Genomic DNA, 24,611 nt, shown 5'->3' with positions numbered 1-24,611 from the left:
CCCAACTTCAAGCCTAGCTACCCATTATTAACCACTCAAACTCTCAGACAAAAACTGTAGAGACAGATATGGGGGAAACGGAAGGGGTTGGAGGAAAGAGAGAAGGGAGGGGAGGGGAGCAATAAGGATTGATATAGATAAGAACCAAAAACCATTTTCAAAGACGAAAATAATATTTCAAGTATCTGGGAAATCGGCTCCTCAGGGAATGGACTCCCTCCACTGACAGAAATCACAAATACTCCACTACCCCACAATTTATAATAACTAAAATAGATACGTGAGGAGGCGGCTGAGACAGCCTAGGAGGTGCGGCCGCGCGCAGGGGTGGGACTCTCGGGGCTGGGCCGGGCGGGGCCAGACGGTGGTAGGAGGGAGTGTTGACGGAGCAAGGCAGGCTCCCTCCTCTGAGCCCGGCGCCCCTTTCCGGAACGCTTCTTCGGGCCTGCTACGGGGTTCTTAGGCCACTCAGCCAGAAGGGGGCGGCAGCCAAATAGGCTGTTGGCGGAGCAGTGCGGCGCCTTGCAGCCTCAGCACCCAATCCAGCCCGGGCCCCGGCATGGGTCCTGACCCTCTAAAGTCCTTCTTCCTCCCTAGAACCTAGCACCTGGCTGGGAATCTTTCTCTCCAAGCTGTGCCTGACGGAGGGCTGCTTAGCGAACTACGCGAAAGAGTGTCCTGCACTGCTTCTCCCTAGGTAGACGCTCTAGCCCCACCCGCTCCCGAGTTCCAGCGGAAGGAAGCTTCTCGAGCTTGAGGTTTGCTTCCCCCCATCTCTTGAGCAATACAGGAAGCAGCTGCCGCGGCCGGGGAGCTCAACGGCCTTCTAATGGCCAAGTGCAGGGAGGCTTCAGACTGAGGTAGGCAAGCAGGTAGTCTTCAACCAGCTTTCCTCTAAAGCACCCTGCGTGCTAAGCAGTGGGATACTAGAGAGAGGCAAAATCCTAGTCTCTGCCCTCAGGCAGCTCTCAGTCTAATGGGGAAAACCACATGCAAGCAACCGTGTATGTACTAGATCTGTACAAGACTGGCAAAATGGAGGCCCAAGACGGAAAGTCTGAGGTTATGCTGGCTGTTGTGACAGAACCTCAGTTTACCCAGCATTATAGAGAATATCTTGAGAAGCAGCAGCTCCTGGACAGGCGTCACCGAGTGAAGCAGCTGCCCGATGGTACCATAGCACTACCTGTTGTGGGAGAGACCCTCAGTGAGCAGCACCTACTAGCCCTGAGGCAGCAAGGGACCCCTGAGAACATCTGCCGGCTGGTGCACATCCCGAAACCCATTCTTTCCAAGAAAGCTCAGAGATGTTCACCTGCTCAGAAGCTATGTCAGGAGCTTCAGTGCCTGGTGGAAAGTCAAGGACACATGTGGTCAACTGAGCTAGAAAAAGATCTTCCCCGCTCCTGGCAACGTCATGGTGACCTCCTTCTGCTCAGTGAGGACAGCTTCAAAGATCCCCATTGGAAAAAACTGGAACCAGGGCTCTGGAAGACAGTAGCCTCTGCACTGGGAGGTCAGCGTTTGGCAAAGCGAGGGCGTGTGTCGCCAGGTGGAACACGAACTCCCAAAGTAATCCTAATGCTGGGTGACCATGGCTGGGTGGAGCATGTGGATAATGGCATCAGGTACACATTTGATGTGACTCAAAGTATGTTCTCCTTTGGAAACATCACAGAAAAGCTGCGAGTGGCATCAATGTCCTGTGCAGGAGAAGTGCTAGTGGATCTCTATGCAGGGATTGGCTACTTCACTTTGCCATTCCTCATTCATGCAAATGCTGCTTTTGTCCATGCCTGTGAGTGGGATCCTCATGCCGCAGCAGCCTTGAAAAAGAACCTGGAGCTCAATGGTGTTTCGGATCGCTGCAGTATACACCTTGGTGATAACAGGAAGCTAAAGTTACGGAGCATTGCAAACAGGGTGAACTTGGGGCTCATCCCCACCTCAGAGGAGGGCTGGCCCATTGCCTGCCAGGTACTGCGCCAGGACACTGGCGGCATCCTGCATATCCATCACAATGTGGAGTCTTTCCCAGGGAAAGACCTTCAGCTCCCCAGTAGCAGTGAGGCAGGGCAAAAGGAGCAGATAGCTGCCAGGAATTCTGGAAGACAAACACCAGCAAAGGTCCCTAAGCTAGAATGGAGAAAGTGGGCTGAAGTTGTGGCTGCTCGGATTAGAGACCTGCTTTTGCAGCTGCATGGGAACCCCTGGGAGACCCATATCCTGCATATTCAGCCAGTGAAATCTTATGCTCCCCATGTGGATCACATAGTCTTAGATTTGGACTGTCGTCCCCTCTCTTATTCTGGGAAGGGAGTTGAGAAAGCTGAGAAGACCTGCAACCAGAGGCCCAAAGTCTGAGGTCTGGGTTTGAGGTGGCTGGAAATTTGGAATTCAGCAGCTTACTTCTACTTCTTGCCCCCTTAGTCCCTAAAAATTAATCTTTTACATTTTTATAAGGAATTTTTACAGTTACTGGTTATTAGAATATCTCTTCCAAGGGCTTGGTGTAAATCTGAGACTGAGCACTCTAGTCTAGAAGTTCTGTCTTCTACTCTCCCACTAATCAAGATGAATTGTCTACCTGAAGCAGAATGGTGTTTTAAAGTGAGTGCAATCTGTGGAGCATGGGGTTCTGCGGGTTGGCCTTAGTTCCATCTGTATGGCCTTAGACAAATTGCTGCTTTATTGGACTGTTGACTTTGAATCTCATCTCAGAGATAGGGTTAACCTTGAAATACCTCATGTAGCTATTGTTTAAGGAGTGTGGGTTTATAATGAACAGAAGTATTTCTTCATAGAAGTCTTGGAATTAGAGGTACAGAACTGTCCACCTCCTGAAGTGTTTGAGATTGTCCTTTGGAGACAGAGCACTTGGTGCTGCTTCTCGGTTGCTGGCCTACAGTAGATCTGGAGTGGTTTTGTTTTGGTGAATTTGAGCCAGAGCACACTTTGCCAGATTGGACCAAAGTGAGGCCAGGTCTTGAGTAGCCTTGTCAAATCTTGTCCTTAGCACCTCAGTTCTGATGTCCCATGACTGACCTTCTGAATAGCTTCTTGCTTTGACTGATCAATATAAGAGTGCTGCTATAAATTTGCTAATTGTTGGGGGGAAGGGGAGAGAATTATTTGGCATTTTAATGTTTGTAAATCATTTCACACATATTATCTCACTGGTTCTTCCCAACAGTCTTTTGTGGTAAGTTATACCCAATTTGAAGAGGAAGAGTCTGAAACTGAGAGGTAAAGTTATTTGCCCAGAATAACAGAGCTTGTTAGTTGGCTTAACCAGTTCAAACCAGTGTCTTCCTAATAATAACTCCTATCATTATCCCATGCTACCTTCTAGAATTACTGTGGCCCAAAAGATCAACTTGCATCAGTCTTCTGGTATTAAACTACTCCAAGCTAATCCTCAAACAATAGCCAGTGAATATGTCAATGATGTCTTTCCAACTAGTCCTTTTCTCAAACTTTGACTTATCTGCAGGCTTTTGGTATTCTTTTCTATCTAGTTTTCCATTATATTGCTCTATTTTGGTTATCCCCCTATCTAGCAGACAATTCCTTCTCTTTCTCTTTTTGCTGAATTTTCATTAATGTCATGCCCACAAATAGTAGGAGTCATCCAAAACCCATACTGTTTCTATATTCTGTTTTAGTAATCTAATCAGCTCTATTGTTTTCAGTTAGCACCTCTATGTAGATGACTCTCAGATCTCCTAGTCCAGCCCTAACCTCTTTCCAAATTTTCAGTTTCATATCTCCAATTGCCTCATAGACAACTGAAACTGTATGTCTCCGAGACATGTCTCAAACTGAACGTTTTACCTCCCCCCACCCAAAAAAATCCCTTCTTCCTAACTACTCTATTAATATACAGGGATCACAAATCCTCCCAGGTTCCTGGGCTCAAATCCTAGGTATCATTCTTGGCCCTATCCCCCACAAGCCAACCAGTGCTTAAGTCCTATCATTTCCACCTCTCTTTTGACACTGCAGTCATTTTGATGCTGGCCCTCATGCCTAGATTATTTCATTATTCTATTTGTTGGTCTCCCTGCTTCAAGTTTCTTACTACTTACTACTACTTACTACTTCATTCTATCTTCTAAGCTATCAAACTGATCATCATAAAAGACTCTCATATTCAATCAACTCTAGTGGCTTGCTATTGCCTTCACTTCCATTTGCTGCCCTGCCTGGTTTCAACTACATGAAATAACATTTCCCCCTTCCAGTATAAACTCATCACTTCTAAATCACCATCATATTGTTAACTCAAGTCTTCATTGACTCTACCTTCTATGGTCTCCTCTCCCCTCTGAAGGCCAGAGGGTGAAATACTAAACTCTTCCCAGTGCCTTCTTAAAAGAAGATAGAAACTGGGCTCTTAGATCATTCCATCTTACATCTGCTGCTCTTCCTGGTTTCATCTCCATGAAACAAGATATCCCCTGGTGTCTCCATCCCCATGGAGATTCTTCCTCCATAGTCTTCTACCTCTACTTTCCAGCATCATTTTGTGTGTTGTCTCCCCCTTTAGATTATAAACTCAATGAGGGCAGGGACTGTCTTTCTCTTTATTAGTTGTTTCCCCAGTGCTTAACACAATGTCTGGCTTAATAAATGTTTAATAAATTGAATTGGGTCAAAGATAAAATCCTATTTGGTTTTCAAATCACTTTAAAACCTGACTGCTTCCAACCTTTCTAGCTTTTTGTATCTTACTCCCCTCCATATATTCAGCAATCTAGTGAGAATGGCCTTGCTTTTCCTCAAATTCATTCTATCTCCAGAATCTGAGTGTCTTCACTTACTCTCCAAGTGAACAGCTATGTGGCACAAATGGAGAGAACACTAAGCCTGGAGTCAGAAAGACCTCAGAATAGAAACTCAGAAACTTACTTTGTAACCCTAGGGAAGTCAATCACTTTCAGGCTTAGTTTCCTCAGCTGTAAAATGGCAATAATAATAACATTCAACTTCACTGTTGTCATGAGGATTAAATGAGATAGTACTTGTAAGATGCTTTACACAGTGCCTGACACAGGTACTTACTAAATGTTTATTCCTTTCTCTTCCCAGTTCTCCTTGCCAGGAAACTTCTCCCTCTTCCTCTCTATATCCTGGCTTCATTCAGTTCTCAGCTAAAGTCTCAACTTCTGCAAGAAGCCTTTCCCAGTCCTCTTTAATCTTAATGCCCTCCTTCTGAGACTGTTCTCAATTTACCTTGTGCATATTTTGTTTCTACATAGTTATTTTTATGTTGTCTCTATTAGACCATGAACTCCTTGAGGTCTTGGACTATTTTTGCCTTTTTTTTTATCCTCAGAACTTAGCACAATACCTGGCACATAATAGGTACTTAATAAATATCAGGTGACTGACTGTTAGGACCAGTCCATGTACCATATAATCTTACTCCTCCATTTGAATTAAGTACAAGAAAAACAGGATTGAAGAATGGATTTCCCCTGCTTACCTAACTCACAGAGTTTTTATGAGCAAAGTGCTTCATAAGCCTCAGATATTTACTAGTTATATGAACCTACTCAAGTCACTTAATTTCTGAATGCCTGCTTAACAATCTGTAAAATGAAGATAATAATAGTTCTTATTTCTTGGAGTTTTTGTAAAGCACTTTGCAAACCTTAAAATGTTGTACAAATAATAACTATTATTGTTATTAATTATTTCAATCCTGAAAGTACTGTAGTATTAGCAATTGTTACTAGTCTCACACATTACATGAATATATCAAATTCATACCTAAAGGGATTCCTCATACTTCCATAATTCTTTCAAATCTGGGACAAGACATTTTAGCTTACATGAATCTGTAGTTTCAGTGACATTTTTCTAGCAAAGATAACACTGCAGCAATTTTAGAGATATTTCAAAATTTTCTATTATGAGTCATATGTAGCCCTTAAAAGATTAAAGTATATTTCAGAGTAGAGACATAATAAGTCTTGCTATCCTATTTACTTTCCTCTTAAGACACTGTTACTTAGAGAAGATGGGAGATTGCCAAGTAAATTTGCTTTAGAGCTAAAAAGCAAAACACTGTTTCTTTGACAATCATATTCAAAGTCTAAATTTAAAGTCAGAAATATATGAAACTAAATCTTCCTACATTTTGGGGATAGACAAAGTAAATAGGAAACAAAAACAAAATTCACCAGCTTTCATTCACTGAGTAGTTTATTTTCACAATATAAAAGAAAAAAATGCTTCTATATGTTAAAAATGAATTTTAAATCATTAATTCAACTGGCATCTTAATTTATGAACTAAATCATATGGAACTATGCCTAAAAAGATCACAGGAGAGTCTAGATCTGGAAAAGATCTACAAAATTATACCAAACATTCATTTTATAGAGGAAACCAAGATCATCTGTATTCAGTACAACTTGATATCCCATTAGTTAATTTACAAAAATGTCTAAAAAATCCATTTTATTCAACTAAACACAGACCAAAGTATTTGCAAAAAATGTAAGAAGCAGCTTTTTCTAACAGCAAATTTCCAAAGAAATTTCCTTTGCTTCCTCTCTGAGGTCTCTTGCAAAAGCACACACATACACATACATACTCAAAAACACCAAAACAAACAATAATAATAACCCACTTCTTTCTTGAGCCTAGCATGCATTTTCTACCATGGCCTTCCAGACACATGTAGATATATTTCTCTCTACTATCTACGCCAGGTACAATACATATATCTATCCACACTTGTTTTCTCGTCACAAATTATCAATTCATAAGAACAAATTGGTTCATTTTGACACAGTCCCAGCAAGTAACTGATTACAAAAATGATCCAATGATAATCAGAGGAGGCCCGTAGCAATTCATATGGGTAATGTGTTTACCCAAAAAGGAAGATGTAAGGAGATGTTAAAGTCTTAGTTTCATCTCTACTTTTTAAATTTCATATCTGTGAATTTCAAAACTACTCCACCCTATTCAGACCATTCTTTAAAAGATCAGATTTAGCTATTTCCTGATCAATAACAATAGAGATACTTGGAATAACAGAATCAGATCTTTATTCTCCACCCACCTCAGGGTAACAAGATTACGAAAGGCTGCAGCAAACTCAAGATTTAATTATTTGAGAATATGGCCTTCAACAGACATGTGCAAAAAAAGGACAGACCTCTGGGCGGTTCTGGGTCAAGCTATAGCCACCACTGGCACATGTGAGATGCAGGAAGTAAGGTAGAAAACAGCCTCTGGAGTTCTCAGGACTTCCTGTGAAGAGGGCTAGAGTCCGTTGGAGGCTAGTGTCCATGGCAGAAAAGCCTCAAGATGATCTCTTGGACATTCCCTTAAACAACTCAGATCTGGTCTTATTTACTGATGGTTCTTTTTTTATGAAAGATGGCATATGCTACACTGGAGCTTCTGTAGTCACAGAATTTGCCACTGAGTGGTCAGTTTTGCTGCCCTCTAATATTAGCACTCAAGGGGCAGAACTCAGAGCTCTCAAACATGCCTGTATAATTGCCAAGGGTAAAAAGGCAACAATTTATACGGATTCTAGATATGCTTTCGGCATTTGTCACTCATTCAGGATGCTAAGCTCCAGAGAGGATTTTTAACCTCAGCTGGAAAATCCATAGCGAATGCAGAAATTATTAATGAAGTTCTTTCTGCTCTCAAACTGCCTAAAGCCCTAGCTGTAGTTCATTGCTCTGCCCATACAGGTGGCTCTGACCCTGTCTCTAGGGGAAATGACCAAGCAGATACTGCTGCAAAGCTAGCAGCCATAGAAGGGCCTGGATTAATTTTAACATTAACAACCACTGATGATTTAAATTTATCACTTTCCTATTATGAAAAGGAAGTGGAAAAATGGAAACAAAAATTTAAAGCAAAATAGATTAATGGAGTCTGGGTGTCATCTGAAGGGAAACTCCTGCTCCCTATAAGTTTCTATCACCAAATTTGCCAATCTGTTCATAAAAATGGTCACTTTGATACCCAGGGAATCATGGACTCTGTTAAGAGAGTATGGATAGCCCCCGGTATAACTACCATAGCCTCTAAAGTTTGTTTAGCCTGCTCTACCTGCCAGACATATAACCAACACACCTTGCGTGGCAAAGCTTTTAGTGGGCATCCTTCGGTTTATACTCCTTTTGAGCACCTACAGATAGATTTCATAACAATGCCAAAGGCCGGAAATTATAAATTTTGTCTAGTCATAGTAGATCAACTGACCAGATGGACGGAAGCTTTTCCTGAGACCTGAGCCACAGTGGCTTTTGTTGCTAAGGTGCTTTTAAAAGAAATTATTCCTCACTTTGGCCTGCCAGCACGTATTGATTCAGATAGAGGATGTCATTTTATTGATTCTGTCTTAAACCAAATATATTCTTGCTTGGGGATAACTCCCAAATTCCATGTTCTATATCATCCCTAGAGCTCAGGCCAATTTGAGAGGATGAACAAAGAACTTAAAACTATGATTGGCAAATTATGTACCGAGACCTATTTAAAATGGCCTGAAATTCTCCCTCTGGCCCGATTTTATCTTAGAAGCAGGTCTAGAAGAGACTTACATATCTCACCATTTGAGATGCTTTTTGGACATTCACCTATACAGGCTAATCCTTTCTTCCTGGTATATACATCACTATTAGGGGGAGATACTACTATTGCTTCCTATATATAGGAATTACAGCACAAACTGCATGAATTCCATGAACCCGGAACTGCAGTACAAGCTGAACCACTAAACTTTTCACTTCACGACCTAAACCAAGGAGACAAGGTGTATATTAAGAATTTCCAGCGTACTGGAGCAACTCGGCCTTCCTGGGAAGGACCATTCCAAATATTTTTAACTACTTCAACATCTATAAAGGTTGGAGAGAAGGACTCTTGGATTCATTGCTCACATGTAAAGAGAGCATCTTCTGTTGAGACTGATTGACTATATCCTATCACATGCATTGAAGATAATAATCCATTGACAAGTAGATGCTGTTTTTCAAAAACACATTGAATTCCTGATTTTTTTCTTTCCCTTATTTTTTTATTATTGCTTTTCTTTTGAATATTTGATTTTTCCCCCTTTCCTCATTTCTTGTACAAAAGGTACAAAAAAATTAATTTTTTTCTCTCTCTCTGCAGTAATATAAGTTTAAATATACATACTTACTATATTATTAATACATACCCAAACAGCTTTATACTGTGGGAACCTGCCATTTCTTGATAAAATGTTATGGGACTATTATTAATGTTTGTGTCTGATTCCAGGAAATGGGATAAAAACAAGGAGCACAGACTTAATCTGAATAGTGCCAAAAGAGCACACAGGAAATACTAATGTGGACCCGAGGTTGCGACACTTGACATACGTTAAGTTGTAGGACTTCCTTGTATCTACGCTCTTTATGAAGTACTCATACAAGTACCAAAATTTGACTATCATGCTGGCTCCCTATATCCCTGAGAATGAAAAAAGTCAGACCATGGAATGACGCTTCCCTATCAAAATAGAATTCTAGTTCCTTTCCTTCTTATAGTATGGCAACTTCCTGTAGTCTTGGCTAAGATGGGTAAGTGAAATATTACTGCATTCTGTCCTACAGACTTGTGGAATAGAAATTACTTTAAATTGGACCTTTACAAGAGCTCATTATGAAGTTATTCTTGATTACTCAACATTTTATACATAGATTTTGGTATTTTGATTCTGATTTTGAATTTTTTTCTTCCCTTTCTCCCAAAAGTTTAACTTTCTTCCATATTTTTTCCCTTTATATATTTTTGTTTTGTTTTTCTTTGTTTTGTTTTTATTGTTTTTGAATTATTTTAATAACTGACTCACAACACCCCATAATTCAACAATGCATCCTGAGCTGAACTGGATTTTTTAACACCCGCGTTAGGGGGGATTGTATTTTAATAAAAATCCAAGATTTTGAAAATCTTTTTTTGTTTGAGAAAGATCTTCAAAGAAGGAACTTGCTAACTCCTAAATCCAGAGAATGAACTGTTGCAGAAAGATGCCAGAAAACATACATTACATCAAGATCAAGAATGAACCTTGGGGTGTGGTTGATTGAACTGAAGGTTGATTGAATTTATTTTGAATGTACACTTCTGCCAAAGGGGACTGCCCCCAATTGGCTTTTGTCAATGCGCCCAGCAAAACATTGGTTTTGCTGTCTCTGTCTCTCTGTCTCTCTCTGTCTCTCTCTCTCTCCCCCCGCCCCTCCCCTCTGATACTTTCTTCCTCCTTTTTTTAATTAAACACCATAAAAAAAAATTGGCAGCTATCTTGAGTGTTTCATTTAGGAATTACATAAGTGAATTCCTTGGCAACCTTAAATTAATATATATATCAGTCATTTTAAAGTGATTTCAATATCACATATCTGAAAGATATTTCTTTCCACAATATCCATCTTAATTTGTTGTTACTATTTCTATTTGAAAAGCCTCTGTTTAATTATATTCTTTCTGGTATACCTCCAGAAATAGGAGATCAAGCAGGTAGGACACTAGAAAATTAAAAGATACACATAACATCAAAGCAAGTTGTAGATCATTGGGCAGAAGTAATAAGAAAAGGCCCAAAAAGACATACAACATGTCAGACCTGTATTTGTTCCATCACGCTTCTGAATTTTCTACTTACTAGAGCCTGAACCAATTTCTGAAGCATTAAGATGAGAATGTCTCTGCATGTTACAGGATTATAAGACTTGATTTCCAAGTCTAAGGCAAATTTTAGAAGGGACAGTTTTATTGTATTCTGCTTTTTTCAGAATCTTTCCAGGATATTGTTTCATTCTGAATGTGACATGTTAGGACTAATACTGATGAGCCAGGGTAGCTCTAAAAGAGAGTGACCAGGATGAAAAGAGGAGAAAAAATCATTTTGTAGGCATGTTTCCTCACTGGTAGAAATGGCTAACTATTTGACTTAGAGAAAAGAAGACTTAGGGGGACCCTTAGACCTGCTTCCAAGTATTTGAAAATCTATGCTATAGAAAAGGGATTAGACTTGTTCTATTTTGAATCAGAAGGCAAAGCTAAGATAAATGGCTAAAAGTTGTGAGTCATATTTGTTGATGGTGGTACTACTACTCCTGCTGCTGCTGCTTTATCCAACAATTATAGCTCTGTAGTATAGACCAGGCTACTTAAGAGATAGTGAGCTTCCTGTCACAGATTAGAGAATCATAGATTTAAAGATGAAGGATATCTCAGAGTCCATCTAGTCCCACTTTCTAATTTTGCAGATGAAACTGAGGACCAGGAAGGTCAAATAGTATTCCCAGAGCCACATAGATCAGCAGTAAGATTTAAGACTAATCCAGCTCTCTGAATCCAGAGCCAATGACCTTTCCATCATACCACTGCTTCTTAGAGAAGATCAATTTTCTGTTCATTCAGGTGGATATTGGACAAGATGATCTTTAGGTCCCTTCTGACATTTAGAACCTGTGCTTCCAAATACCCATCATGTTATAAGCTTATAAAATAGAACAATATTCTCTAAAAACTTAAATGAACTATCTCAAATTAAGAGGCGAAATAATCCAGGAAACTTCTCATCCATCTGTCCTTCATTCAAATCTACTCTTCCCCCTTTTCCCAAGTAGCCCAAACCCAAGCAGAAATTTACATTTCACCAGATCCATATGACCCTACAAATGGTTCTTGGAATAGCACCCTTCTACCATTTGTGGCTCTAGAAACTATAGTAAATAGTACCCACTAAGGATTCTGGATTCCATTCATTGTTTATCCTCTTAGCTGACCATTGGATATATATAGGCATAATAAGAATTGAAAGGTCACATTCAGGATGGAACTTTTGACAAGTATCATCTTCCTATGTTTCAAGGACATACAAGAGATATAAGAAGTCTATATGAATAAAACTCCCAACTCTTTTCCTCTAGAAAATATCTAGACAACCCCAGAGATATTTTGACAAAGCAAATTTTGCCCATTATTTAGCTCACTGACCCTTTAAACTCAAGGGAGAATTTTTCACATCTTTCAGACAGCGACAAGAATGTAAATTCTGGAAACCTAGAAAGAGACTATAGAAGCTTGCCTATTGTGAGCATACCTTAGAGGGGGGAAAAAAATAGCTTGTTAACATAGTTATATCCTTGACCAAAGACAGAACTAGAAACATTTGGCAGGCACTTGCTTAGCCACTGCAGTTAGGCCTCAATCCCTTCCACTCATTTGCCTCTTTCTCAAGAATACAATTATAGGCTTGGGTAAGGACAACTCTTATCTATGATCTGTCTACACTATTCCCTTTCAAATATATTTCAAAGGGTCATTTATTTACAATGTAGTTCACTCCATTTTTAGCAGACAGGAGAAAGTCATGGTGTCAGGAGACTCCTATTAAGTCACAGGAAATTTATTTTTTTGTGCCTCAGTTGATGAGTTGTGTGTTTATCAGTGAGGGGAGAAACCTTCAGCTTTGGGGGTAATGATAAAGGACAAAGACTGATAGCACTGTCTCTTTCCCCTCCAGTATTTCTAGTTCTTTCTGAAGGCTTATTTTCACTTCAGAGCTATTTGCATGATCAGATATTGACTGCCAGTGGGGAAGGGGAAGAAGGGAAGTAACAGGATCTGAAAGACCAGAAAGGGGTACAAAATTTATCTCCAACCTCAGAGAAGTCAGAGGGAAGTGCTGATCACAAAGAGGGTATATTTAGCCTGTATTATTCGGCATGAAAGAGGCCCCACAAGCATAAGCCATATCCTGTTTTAATCAAGGCTACTGTTCTCTCCTTGACCCCATACACTATACATTTTATCAATAGAGCAAGCAGAAACCACAAATCATACAGCAAAATAGTTTATTGGGACAAAATAGCAATGTAAATGTTGAGGAGAAATAGAGAACATCAGTTCCTGTCTTCCTCTGCCCATTCTTGAGGGTACATCTCCCATAGGCTTATGCATGATGGGGGAGGAAACTTCTTTGAAAGAATTCACTGAAATAGATCTGCCTAATGTATTTTAGTTTGCCATTCTGCTTCTCCACCAATGTAACTATCATTTGCTGAATGTCCTTTATCTACTATTTCTCTCCACTGCTCTTTGGACTTTATGGCCACTATTTGCTGTTCTTTCTTCTGCTGCTACTCTCTGCCCATTTCTGCCATAACCCATTGCTGCCTCCATGGGAAATGTCATTTCTTTATCTGTGAGAGCTCCAGGATCACCTGCCTTGTACTACTCCATATATTTTTCAGGTCTACCATAAATGATTGCTACAGCCTCCACCCTGTTGACACATAAAAGAGACCACTCGGGCAAACATACAGGACTCCTCCAGCTCTTTCTTCCTAGGTGAGAATCTTGACTCCTACTTGATTTAGTATCATTGAATTTAAACTACTCTTTCATCATGCCCTTCATTCATAATTTACATCTCCTATTGAATCTTTCTTATCCTGGAGATAATCACCTATACTTTTTTCCAACTTTTCTTTCATATCTGGTCAAACTTCCCAGTATTTCATACAAATATTCACAATATTCCTGAAGCTCCAATAAGCCTCCAGAAACACAGAGAAAACACGAGAAACACCAAAGGCATAGAATGAGACAGAATTGGCAGTCTTTATCCTCCCCTTCTATCACCATGGAAAAGATCCCCGTCCCCCCTTACGTGTACATGAAGGTCTATGACACAGGATTAGATGCTCGTAGAAGATTTGACTGTGTTCTTGGAAAAGTGAACATTTCCTCACACTTAACACCTGACAGCCACCTAATTAATGCAGTCAGTTGATGGCTCTGTGTGTCCTATTAGATCAAACAGTTAGTTAATTTGGCATTACTAAAGCCAAATTTTTAGGTTCCTTCCATAATGGAGGACACTTTATTTCATTTTATTTCTCTTCCATAGACCCTACCTAGTGTTGGCCATAGGCAAAATCTTGAAATAAGTGAGATTTCCTATTTCCCTTTCTACCTTCTGGTCTTCCACATCAGACTGAGAACCCTAACGTTGCCACCCAGCTCTCTAGGACTCTTTATGGTGACACCTTGCCTAACTGTGTCTACTTCATTGGCCAAACAACTTGTCATCATCTCCATAACAAAAGTATCCGACTTTGCTTAATTCTTTCATGGCCTGGTACGTCAGAAACATTTCCATTCAAAGAAATAATTTTATATTAGTGACAAATTTTAAGCATTTTATAAGACAAATACTTCAGGAAAAGAGGCCAGCTTTTTTTGTGTTTCCATTGTCGCCTCACAGATATAAGTTTTTTTCAACTCTTTGTAAAGACCATTACCTTCTTAATGCCTCCCTCATCTCAGAAAATTTCATGATGTAGATAAGATATGAATTTGAAAATCACAAATACAACATCTTTTGCTGGAGGAAAAACAAAACCCTGCCTTAACTACATGTCTTAGTAATAGTGGGTAGTGGCACTATCTCTGTATTCAAAGAGTGGAATATTTTTTAATGGTATATAATTCTCAAGTCAGTGTGTGGCTTTCCTAAAAATAAGTTACATTAATTTTCTCAACCTTGTAACAAAAAAAGTAAAGAACATTAACTGGAGGGGGAAGAAATTATTGACTTTGAAATAGGCAACTTTTTGCCTTCAACATTAGTAATTCTTCCTACTGGAAATAGTCTCAAAAAAGATCAAATTCTGAGGTGGGTAGAGAGAAGAGGAAGGGAGACAAAATATGAATTGCAAAAATGTCAGGATATGGTCATTAAAGATTGTATAGATAGTTTTTTTTTTAATTAAAAGAAAAATCAAACAAAAAGAACAGGTTCTGTAGAATTATATCATAATCATTATTTAGTCTGGGTGCTTTTTGGCTACTAAATAAATAATATATCTCAGAAATTTCATAATATTCTTTTAGGCATTTAGGAATGAGAAAAAAACTCCACCTTTAAATGTGAGATGAGCAAAAATAGATTGGGTTATAGTATTCACAAGATTTGGGTTCCAATGAATTTTGTAATGTAAGAGAGAGGTCCAGGGGGTTCCAATGAGGAGCCAGGCTGAAGGAGAGATCAGCTGAAGAGCAGCGGAGGGGGGGGGCAGAAAGGGAAGCCTAGGAGTTGAGTTCTAAAGGGGTTAAAACTCTGAAGTTAACAGTCAACGGTTTTCTTCCAGCCTGGGACATGGAGGAGGAAGGTGGTTTTCCTGAAAGCTGAAAAAGAGCCCATCCATTTGGGGCCTGTTATTCCTTCTGGGACCCCAAAATACCTCCACTAAGACTCTTCAAGATCAGCTACCTGAATTCTCAAGAGTTTGGATTTGGTTTGGACTCACTCTGGCCAGAGCCATCCAGATCTTTCCCTGAAATTTCTCTCTCTCCTTGACCTGTTCCTGGACTCCTGAAGTAAAAGCAAAACTATTTCAACCATTGGGGAAATATCAAAACTTTTAGCTGCTTTAGAACTGGAAGTTGTAATACTTATGACTGGAGATGACAGTACAGTAATTTGTTTCCAGTTTTTCTTTCCTTCTAATGTATTTAGATGCTGTTCAAGCATCTCAATAAGAATACTGGAGCTGTAGATGATCAGTTAGATTACCATTATCATTACCAACTTGCTCTGCAACTCTAATATTCATGTCATTCTAAATAGAATCATTTGTAAATTTCTGGGACATTTTTGCATTGCCCCTTCTTCATTTCACAATGTAGGAAAAAGTTTTTCTGTGTGTATCAGATTAGCTAAAATGATAAAAAGGCAAAATGGCAGATATTGGAGGGAAGTAAAAAATGGAGATACTAATACACTGTTGGTGAAAATGTGAAGTGATCCAATTATTTTGGAGAGCAAGCTGAAATTTTTCCCAAAGAGTTATGAAGCTATGACCCAGAAATACTATTATTAAGTTTGTTTCACAGAGAGATCAGAGGAAAAGAGGAAAAAAACCCTACATATTTTGAAATATTTGTAGCAGCTCTCTTTATGATGGCAAAGAACTGGAAATTAAGGGAATGCTCATTAATTGGGGAATAGTGAAACAAGTTGAGGTATATAATTGTAATGGAGTACTAATGTGTTATAAGAAATGTCAAACAGGTTAATTTTTTTAGAAAAACAAAGACATGAAATTATGAAGAATAATGTAAGCAGAACAAAGAGAACATTATATGTAGCAACAGAAATGTTGTTTGAAGAACTACTCATTTATGTCCTCCTCCAGAGAAAGAATTGATAGAAATAAGCAAGTCATAGTTTTATAAATACATATGTCTTTTTGTCATGTGCTACTTTTCTAATGCAAGAAGGAAAGGGAGATACATCAAGATTTTAATGTAACAAATAAATACATTTTAAAATTAACAAAAAGTTTTCTGTTTGAGGTATGCTTTTTGTTTGAGGTATATTTGTGTAGTTATTTTTTAATTTTAAAATTATAGTTTTAATAAATTAATTAAATAAAAATTAATAAAACAAAAATGTTATATTAATTAAAATTTTTTAAATGTAATATTTTTTTAAAGCTTTGATTGTATTTCTCAGGACCTAGAGATTAGAAAGAAACTTAAACATTATTGATTACAGGTGCCTTGATTTATAGCCGAAGAAACTGGGGCCTACAGAGGTGAAATGACTTACCCAATATCACAGAACTAGTAAATAACAGAAACAGTACTTCTGACTCCAAATCCAGTGGCATTTTTACCACACTATGGGAATCTTCATACAACTGAGTCATAGCCATATTAATATCCAAACTTTTTTGTCAGAGGCCCTCACATCACAGAAGATCCAAGCCCAGCTCAGAGGGATTTTTTATCTCATTGAATTATTTCCCTCATCAATGAAATTTAAGAATTTAACTATATAAAATTATCTTCACTGTACTGTTACCAACTTCCTTTGCAAATAAAATAGTTTTTAAAACTATTTGGAGTAGTAGCTATCATTTCAGAAGAAGAAAAAGGGAATGACCAGATATGAATGGGCATAGAGAAAGAAACTCTTAATAAAAGGCATTTAATACGATTGATCATATGGCTCGATGGGGGAAATGATTGGAGTTTTGGTTAAAAGATCACTCTGTTGCAAATATGAATAATATGGAAATAAGTAAATGATACATGTATAATCCAGTGGAATTGCTTCTCAGTTCAGGGAAGGGAGAGAGAAGAGGGGTAGGAAAAATCATGAATCATGTAACCATAAAAAGATTTTCTAAAAAAAATTAATTAAAAAAAGAAAATACCCCTTTGTTTTGATTTTTAAAAGATTACTATATTACAAGAATGAATAATATTTTAAAAAGAAAGAAAATACCCCTTCCTTCTCATCTTCAGGGAGTTCTTCATTTTGGACACCAGGATGAAAAATGACATCAAAGCCTGACATCCTCTCTTTCCTATGGACTCAAATTATGTGTCTCCCACCTAAGTTTTCTCCATATATTTGGAACCTTAAAGAAGGCCCCACCATTTCCCCAATGGTTTCTCAAGTTCTCAAGATATGGAGTGATTCAAATTAATTATAGCCACTTCCTATTAAATAGAAATGGTAGAGGAAGCTACATATATCCTCAATAATATTATACATAGGAAGAGTGCAAAGAAATAAAAATAAATATTCTGTACTACAAATAAATAAGGTAACCAAATCAAGAAAGACGTTAAGATTGGATAAGGCTTTTTTTTTTAATCATTTCATTTTTGTTGACAGATATTGATTTTGCATTTTTTCAAATATATTCCCTACTCTTCCCTATCCAGGGTGCAAACCCTTGTTATAAAAAATATGAAATGAAAGAGAAAAAGAATTCACATAAACTAAACATATCAACTATATCAACTAGTAAATACAACATTCCACATTAACAGTCTTCAACTCTGCAATGAAGGAAGGAAAATAGATTATCTCATCTCTTTCTAGGGTCAAGTTTGGTCATTCAGTTTCATTTTTTGGTTTTACGAAAAGTTCTTTCTAGTACATTATTATCATTTGTATATTATTTTCTTAATTCTACTTAATTTACACTGAATCAGTTCTTATAGTCATTATGATCTGATTAGAGCTACCTGGCTTAGCAACTCTTGAGTCATCAGTTTTTCTGCTTTTGTCAATTAGAAGACTTTTCATCATCTAACAATATGTCACTGCTTCATGCATGGCCAGAAACTGAATTGATTTCTTAGATTGTTCACATAGTCATTTTTGTTTAAATGAGGTGCTTCAGTGACTACCCCCCAAAAAAAATCCTGCCCATTTTTTTTACTTTGTTTCCTGTTCTATACTACCATAAAAAAGGATTGCTATGAATATTTTGGCTTATGTTGAACTTTTTCTTCTGCCTTAAACTTCTAGGGGGTATATGTCTTTTAAGGGAATTTCTGGTTCAAAGTGTATGTATCTTTTATTTACCTTTCTTTTCCTGTAACTACTGTCAACTTGTAAAAATACAGAACTACTAAAGTAATCAGAAAAAACAAATCTTTAATCAGGAAAGAGTCCATAAGAATCGGCTGCTATCACAGAGCCAAGCGCCAAAATACTACACTGGTGTCAAAATCCTAGGGCTCTGGGGTCAGTATCTCTGGAAGGATCAACACACTAGAAGATTCTCCAAAGAAACGAAAGAACATGAGGATCTTATATACCTTTTGGGGAACTCAAGGCATCAAACATACACTGACAGGTTGTAAGCAGGCTCGAGAAAGAGGCCATCATCAGAGGCTGGGGGTATCTGGGAGTGTCTACTTACAATGGATACTAAAAGGATGGCTCCTGCATAGGTTGGTCTTCTTGGGAACAGATCTCTGATACAATGGGGGAAACTTCTAAGACTAAAACATGTACAAAACATTAAAACATTTAACATTTGATAAGATCTGCTAGCCCCACCTAAGCAGGGATCATCAAGTACTTTAAGGTCTATTGTTCAGTCTGAACTGGGTGAGTATGGGACTTCCCTCAGAGTGAGTTCTCAGGCAACAGGGACAAAATTGGGGTCTTCAGATTTCAAGTTGACACTGCAAATTGTTTTTCCCAATAGTTACCCTAATTCACCAGTCCACCAAAAATATATCAATGTCCTCCTCCTTCTTTAGCCCCTCTGTCATTAATTATTCATGTCTTTTGTCATATTTACTAATATATTGCATGTGAGATGAAATATCAGAGGTATTTTGATTTCAATTTAAATATTTCACTTCATGTAAAAACAGAGTATAAAAAGATAGACTAAAATAGATGTCTGAATCATTCCTCAAGCAAACATTTCACTGGGGAAAACAGGGATTTTAGAACCTGAGACATGCTGATTCACTTTCTAAATATGTCAAAAATATTGAAAAACTGCTTTTTCCTTCACTGTACTTTATTTCACCTGTGCTAAAACTGACTAAAAATGAATCATGTTTAGCTTATAGAAGAGGAGGGGAAGTATTATGAGTGAGAATATGAAAGATATCTTCAGATGTTTAAATATCTTTTATGAGTGGACAACAAGGTGGCTCAATGGTTTGAGATCAAGGCCTAGAGACAGGAAGTCTTGGGTTCAAATATGACTTTAGACACTTCTTAGCTGTATGACCCTGGGCAAGCCTCTTAAGCCTCTTTGCATAGTTCTTACCACTCTTCTGCCTTGGAACACAGTATTGATTCTAAGATGAAAGGTAAGGATTTAAAAAAAAATCTATTATGAAAGAATGGTTAGATGTGTTGTTCTATTTGGCCCCAAAAGGTAAATGTAGAAACAATGGCTTGTGGCTTCCCTCAATTTGTCTTATTTATACATAGTTATTTGTATGTTAAGTAACCTATTAGAATGGAGTTCTCTGAGGCAAGGACCATGGTTTTTCTTTCTTCCTCACTTCCTTCCATATATATATATATATATATATAATTTTTTGGCTATATATAGCCAAAAAATTAGTAAAAGCTGGTCCCCTACCCCCATCCTTACAAAGACTTTAAAGCCTTAAGTTAATTTGTCTGAGGCAGGAGTCCCAGACTGGACTATTCTTGGACCCTGAAGTACCAATGCTTTATACGGTAACTATTGAAGCTTTTTCCAGGAAGTCAAGCCCAATGGCTTGACTGATCCTCACATCCTACAATAAAACTTTTCTCTAATTTCTTGAATATGTTAATTTGCTTGAATGTGTCCAGACTCTAGAAATATTATTTCTATTGTATCTTCTTATAAGTTGGGAGTATTTCTGTAAACCTTGAGGAACGTTTTGTATTGAGAGGATTTTGTCTGTAAGTCAGTGAGGCTGTCTCTGCTGAGTCTGAGTCAGACATGGTCATTTTTCTCTCTCTCTAAAACTTAGGGAGCATTTCTCTTAGGTCAATGATGAGACAGTGCCTCCACATTTCTTTCTCAATAAAGCGTTGTATTCTAAATGATAGATTTCCCCAGTCATATAATGTTGGTTAAAGAGGGTGAACTTTGGAATTTTCAAGGTCCCCTCATTTTCCACTCCATACAGTTCAAAATTAATATTAGGCACATTGATACTCCAGAATTGAAATAAATACTCCTGATGATACAACCACTATTCCAAAATGCATCATCTTTTCTTTTTGTAAGCTTTGGTCTATAACATCTACAGTTTCTGCTTCACTTTTTTATTTAGAGTCTAATTCACTGCTTAATTTTTAATATTTGTATGAATGGCTTAAGTTTTACATCACTCACCTTTCTAATTCTCAACTCAATCCATTATTTAATTTATATCTCTCATAAGAAAATACATCTAGAAATAAAAGCAACTATAGAATATATTAGGTTTTCCATATTGGTTTTTCCTATTATGTTTCACAAAGTACAAGCAAATTAGAGGAGTTTTCATTTAAGAAAGTGAGATGATATATATTATAAGCTATTATTCACGTGTTTTCATTCTTGAAACATGTGAAAATGTATAACTAAATTTCTACTGATATTGTTTTTATATCTCTTCTCTTTTTTGATATATTTTTATTCATTCTTTTATAATTTAGTCTCATGGTATGTGGTGTATTCATGGCATATTACCACACAGAGAATAAAATGAATTCCACATATCCCTAATTTAATCTTTCAACCTGACATAATATATTGAATTTCATTTGCTTCTAAGTAATGCTCAGTATGAGCTTGGTTCATCGAATTATAAAATTCAATATTTTTTCTTCCAAGTAATAGAAAATTTAAAAATAAATGACATTTCACTCAGCTACATTACATTGGGTGGTATGTCACTGAGAAGTGTCAAAGAAAGCAGAAGTCTCAAGCACTAAAATGTTTTAGATGGAAGTCTGCTGTTTAATCTGTTTCACCTGTGATTTTTTTCCCCTTTTCTTTTGGCTAAAAGGGCAAAGTTAGCTATACCTTTTATTTCCAAGTGCCATATAAATGTCAACTGTCATTATTATTAGGGAATAAAAGTAAAGCAGTGATTTCACTGGTATAGGAAACTCTCCATAAGGAAACTGCCTCTACCAATGTAGATCAGCACCTTCTCTGAAATTTTGTCTTACAGAATTGTCTGAAAGCTGTGAGATAGTAAATGACTTGCTGAAGGTTTTACAGTGTTAAATTTATTATGGTTGGACTGAATATTAATTTGTGGTCACCAGGGATTTAATTTCTAAATCCTAAAATGAATTACTCAAGTAAATGAAATTTATTGTAGTTTATTTTGCAATAGAGGGAAGATATTAAGAGAGAAAAGGGGAAAGAAAGAGAGAGAGAGAGCTCTGGCTTCCTCTGAGCCAGGTAGAAATTTTAAGGCACCAGTCAGAGGAAAGGAGTCTCAAGACAATGGGCCTTTCTTGGAGGTTCACACCTCCAGAAAGGGCAAGGTAAGAAGTCAGCCTTTATACTCACCATGGTGACTGTCTAAAAAGGAAGCAGTCTGAGGTCTCCTGCACAAGTTCCTCCAGGGGTCCAGTTCCACAGCCAAGTGTCTTCACTCCAAGTCTGAGTGTCTGTCTTCCAGTCCAACTCCAAGTGACTCATCTTCCAATCTCTCCTCCAAGTGACTGAATCCTTGATTGATCCTTGTGTGCCTCTATTTCCTCTATTTAAAGACCTTTTTCTCTTGTGTCACCCCCCCTAAATTTTTATGTCTACCAATCACAGCAGACTCTCCTCTCCAGGACTGCCCACTCAATGTATGAAATGAGTGTCACACCTTTTGTAGTTAGTTAACACCTTTTTGTGGTTAGTTAACACCTTTTGTAGTTAAAATTGGTAGATCTACTTTAAATACTGAATTAACACTTTGGGGATTAAAATCTAAAAATAAACAGGGAATGACAATTTAATCTTCACAATAAAGGAAGCACTAAGTACCTTCATTGTTATAATCAGGAGATAGCCAAATCCAATCTTCACAGGAGGTGTCAGAGATTAACCTTGAGTCCAGGTCTTTCTGACTCCAAGGCAGGCCTTTTCTCTCCATTATGCTATGCTATATTTAATAATAATAATATCACTATCACTATGAAGAGTAATAATAATAATAGCTGACAATGCCTCACTCACTTAAAAGTTAAAAAAAAAAAGCTCTATATGTTCACTAGAACATCAGAATAATTGCATTAAATAAGAGTGTCACATTTAGGGAAGAAGAAAAAAGTTCCATTATGGACAGGCAGAGATTTTTTTCATACTATCTATGGGTATTTGTCTAATAATCTATTCAAGAAAGTGTCCATGGGGAGGGGAGCAGCTGGGTAGCTCAGTGGATTGAGAGCCAGGCCTAGAGACAGGAGGTCCTAGGTTCAAATTTGGCCTCAGACACTTCCCAGCTGTGTGACCCTGGACAAGTCATTTGGACCCCATTGCCTAGCCCTTACCACTCCTCTGCCTTGGAACCAATACACAGTATTCATTCCAAGATGGAAGGTAAGGGTTAAAAAAAAAAAGAGTCCAGGAAGAAAAGAGGGCTAGATATTTAGATTTGGGAGTCATAGTGGTGAGTCATAGAAATAACTGAATCCTTGATAACTGGAGAGAAAAACACACACACACACACATTCACACATATAAGCATATATGTGCATATGCATATTATTATATTCACATGTGTGTATACATGCTATACATAAATGTTTGTGTATAATATAATAAATGCGGGGGGGGGGGGAACCTTAGGACTTGAATGGATAATGAAAGATCCTGAGAAAGGAACAATGTGAAAAATAGTAAGATAAGTAGGAATGATCAGAGCTTTGAAAGCCAAGGGATGAGAGAGTATTCAGAAGGAGGTATTATTCAACAGTGTCAAAAGTTTTCTTCATAAAGAAAAAAAGAAGAAAATAAAAGTGCACTGAAAAGAAGAGAAGTAAAGTCATAAGGAAACACAGACAAGCTAGAAAAATTTGAAAATTACTGAGTGAATACATATGTACTTGAAAGGAAAAGCTAGCTGTATATAAAAGATCCTCATTTGCCTATCCAGTCCCCTTTTTCTGTTCTACTCTGAACCCTGGAGTGTTCATTTCAGCTTTATGTATTAAGTTTAGAATTTTAAAAATGAGAATTGATAACAAATGAGATATAATCAACATACTATATTTACCTGAAAGATAAAAGCTAGAGTATTGTTATCTGTGTCAGTGTGTTGTGTCTAATTTAAATCTGTATTATGGGTACATCTTTTATTATGTTCATTGATTCCTTGGGCCAGGAGCAATGAGGAGAGGAGACATATTCCGTGCCCTCAGCTGTCCCTCATTTAGCTCCCTCTTCTTTCTGAAGTACTTTAATCATAGTCTTTCCCTCCATACCTTCTCCTTCCTTCATACTTGGGAGTTTAAAATCTGTGTTGATATTCTCTCAAACACACTGGTCTTTTAGGCATCAATTTGGTAATCCTGTGACCTGTAATTATATTCCATTTCAGTCACACATGAAGATGTCCATATATACCCTTCATCTCAGAATTATCCAGAACTGTTCTACCTTCATGCACTAAAACTGAAATTTCTCTCTTTGATCATGACCCCCTCCTTTGAGTCCTCCTCCTGTCTTACTTTTCCTAGAACAATTTTCATCCTTACTGCTAGCAGATGACCTTACTTCCTACTTTACTGAGAAAACAGAAGCCTGTTCTTCTATCCTATTGAACACCTCAAAAATCTTCGATATCAACTCTCATTAGGTCTGCATTTCTGCTAGCTCTTTTCTTGTCAAAGACAACCTTTACTTATTTCCTTGATTCAATGCTCTCCCTTCTCTGAGATCTCGCCTCTTCAATTTTCTCCCCACTCTTGTCTCTCATTTTCAGACTATATTTATCTACTGTCTCCTCTGCTGCTTAAAAGCATATCCAACTCTTCTATAGCTCCAAAAAACAAAAGAAAAAAAGAAACTAAAAAACTAAAACCGATTACTTGACCTTGATAATCCTTCAAATTATCATTCTATATTCAGGGACTAAGCCAGGTACTATGTACTCCAGGAAAACTGCTTCTTGATGCCTGATGCCCCCAAATAATAGCTAGCATTTTTATAGTACTTGGAGATTTACAAAAGCTTTTATAAATATTATTTGATTCTCACAACAACTCTAGAAAGTAAGAACTATTATCATCCCTATTTGATAGATGAAGAAACTAAGGCAGA

The 24,611-nt window shown here is 37.7% G+C and overlaps 1 protein-coding gene and 1 long non-coding RNA gene across 2 annotated transcripts; both read left to right on the top strand.

Moving 5' to 3' along the window:
* Positions 1-376: 376 nt before the first annotated feature.
* On the top strand, positions 377-16,374 carry LOC103092282 (uncharacterized). Its single transcript, XR_464885.3, has 3 exons — positions 377-860; positions 13,272-13,368; positions 15,174-16,374. It is a non-coding gene; the product is annotated as an uncharacterized LOC103092282 (long non-coding RNA).
* Positions 855-10,322, top strand: LOC100020165 (tRNA wybutosine-synthesizing protein 2 homolog). Its single transcript, XM_001372731.3, has one exon. It carries the CDS (start codon positions 991-993, stop codon positions 2,362-2,364), a length of 1,374 nt encoding a protein of 457 aa, XP_001372768.2. The 5' UTR covers positions 855-990; the 3' UTR covers positions 2,365-10,322.
* Positions 16,375-24,611: the final 8,237 nt, after the last annotated feature.

Source organism: Monodelphis domestica, chromosome 3, assembly GCF_027887165.1.
Source record: "Monodelphis domestica isolate mMonDom1 chromosome 3, mMonDom1.pri, whole genome shotgun sequence".
NCBI lineage: Eukaryota > Metazoa > Chordata > Mammalia > Didelphimorphia > Didelphidae > Monodelphis > Monodelphis domestica.
This window is presented reverse-complemented; position numbering and strand designations above follow the sequence as displayed.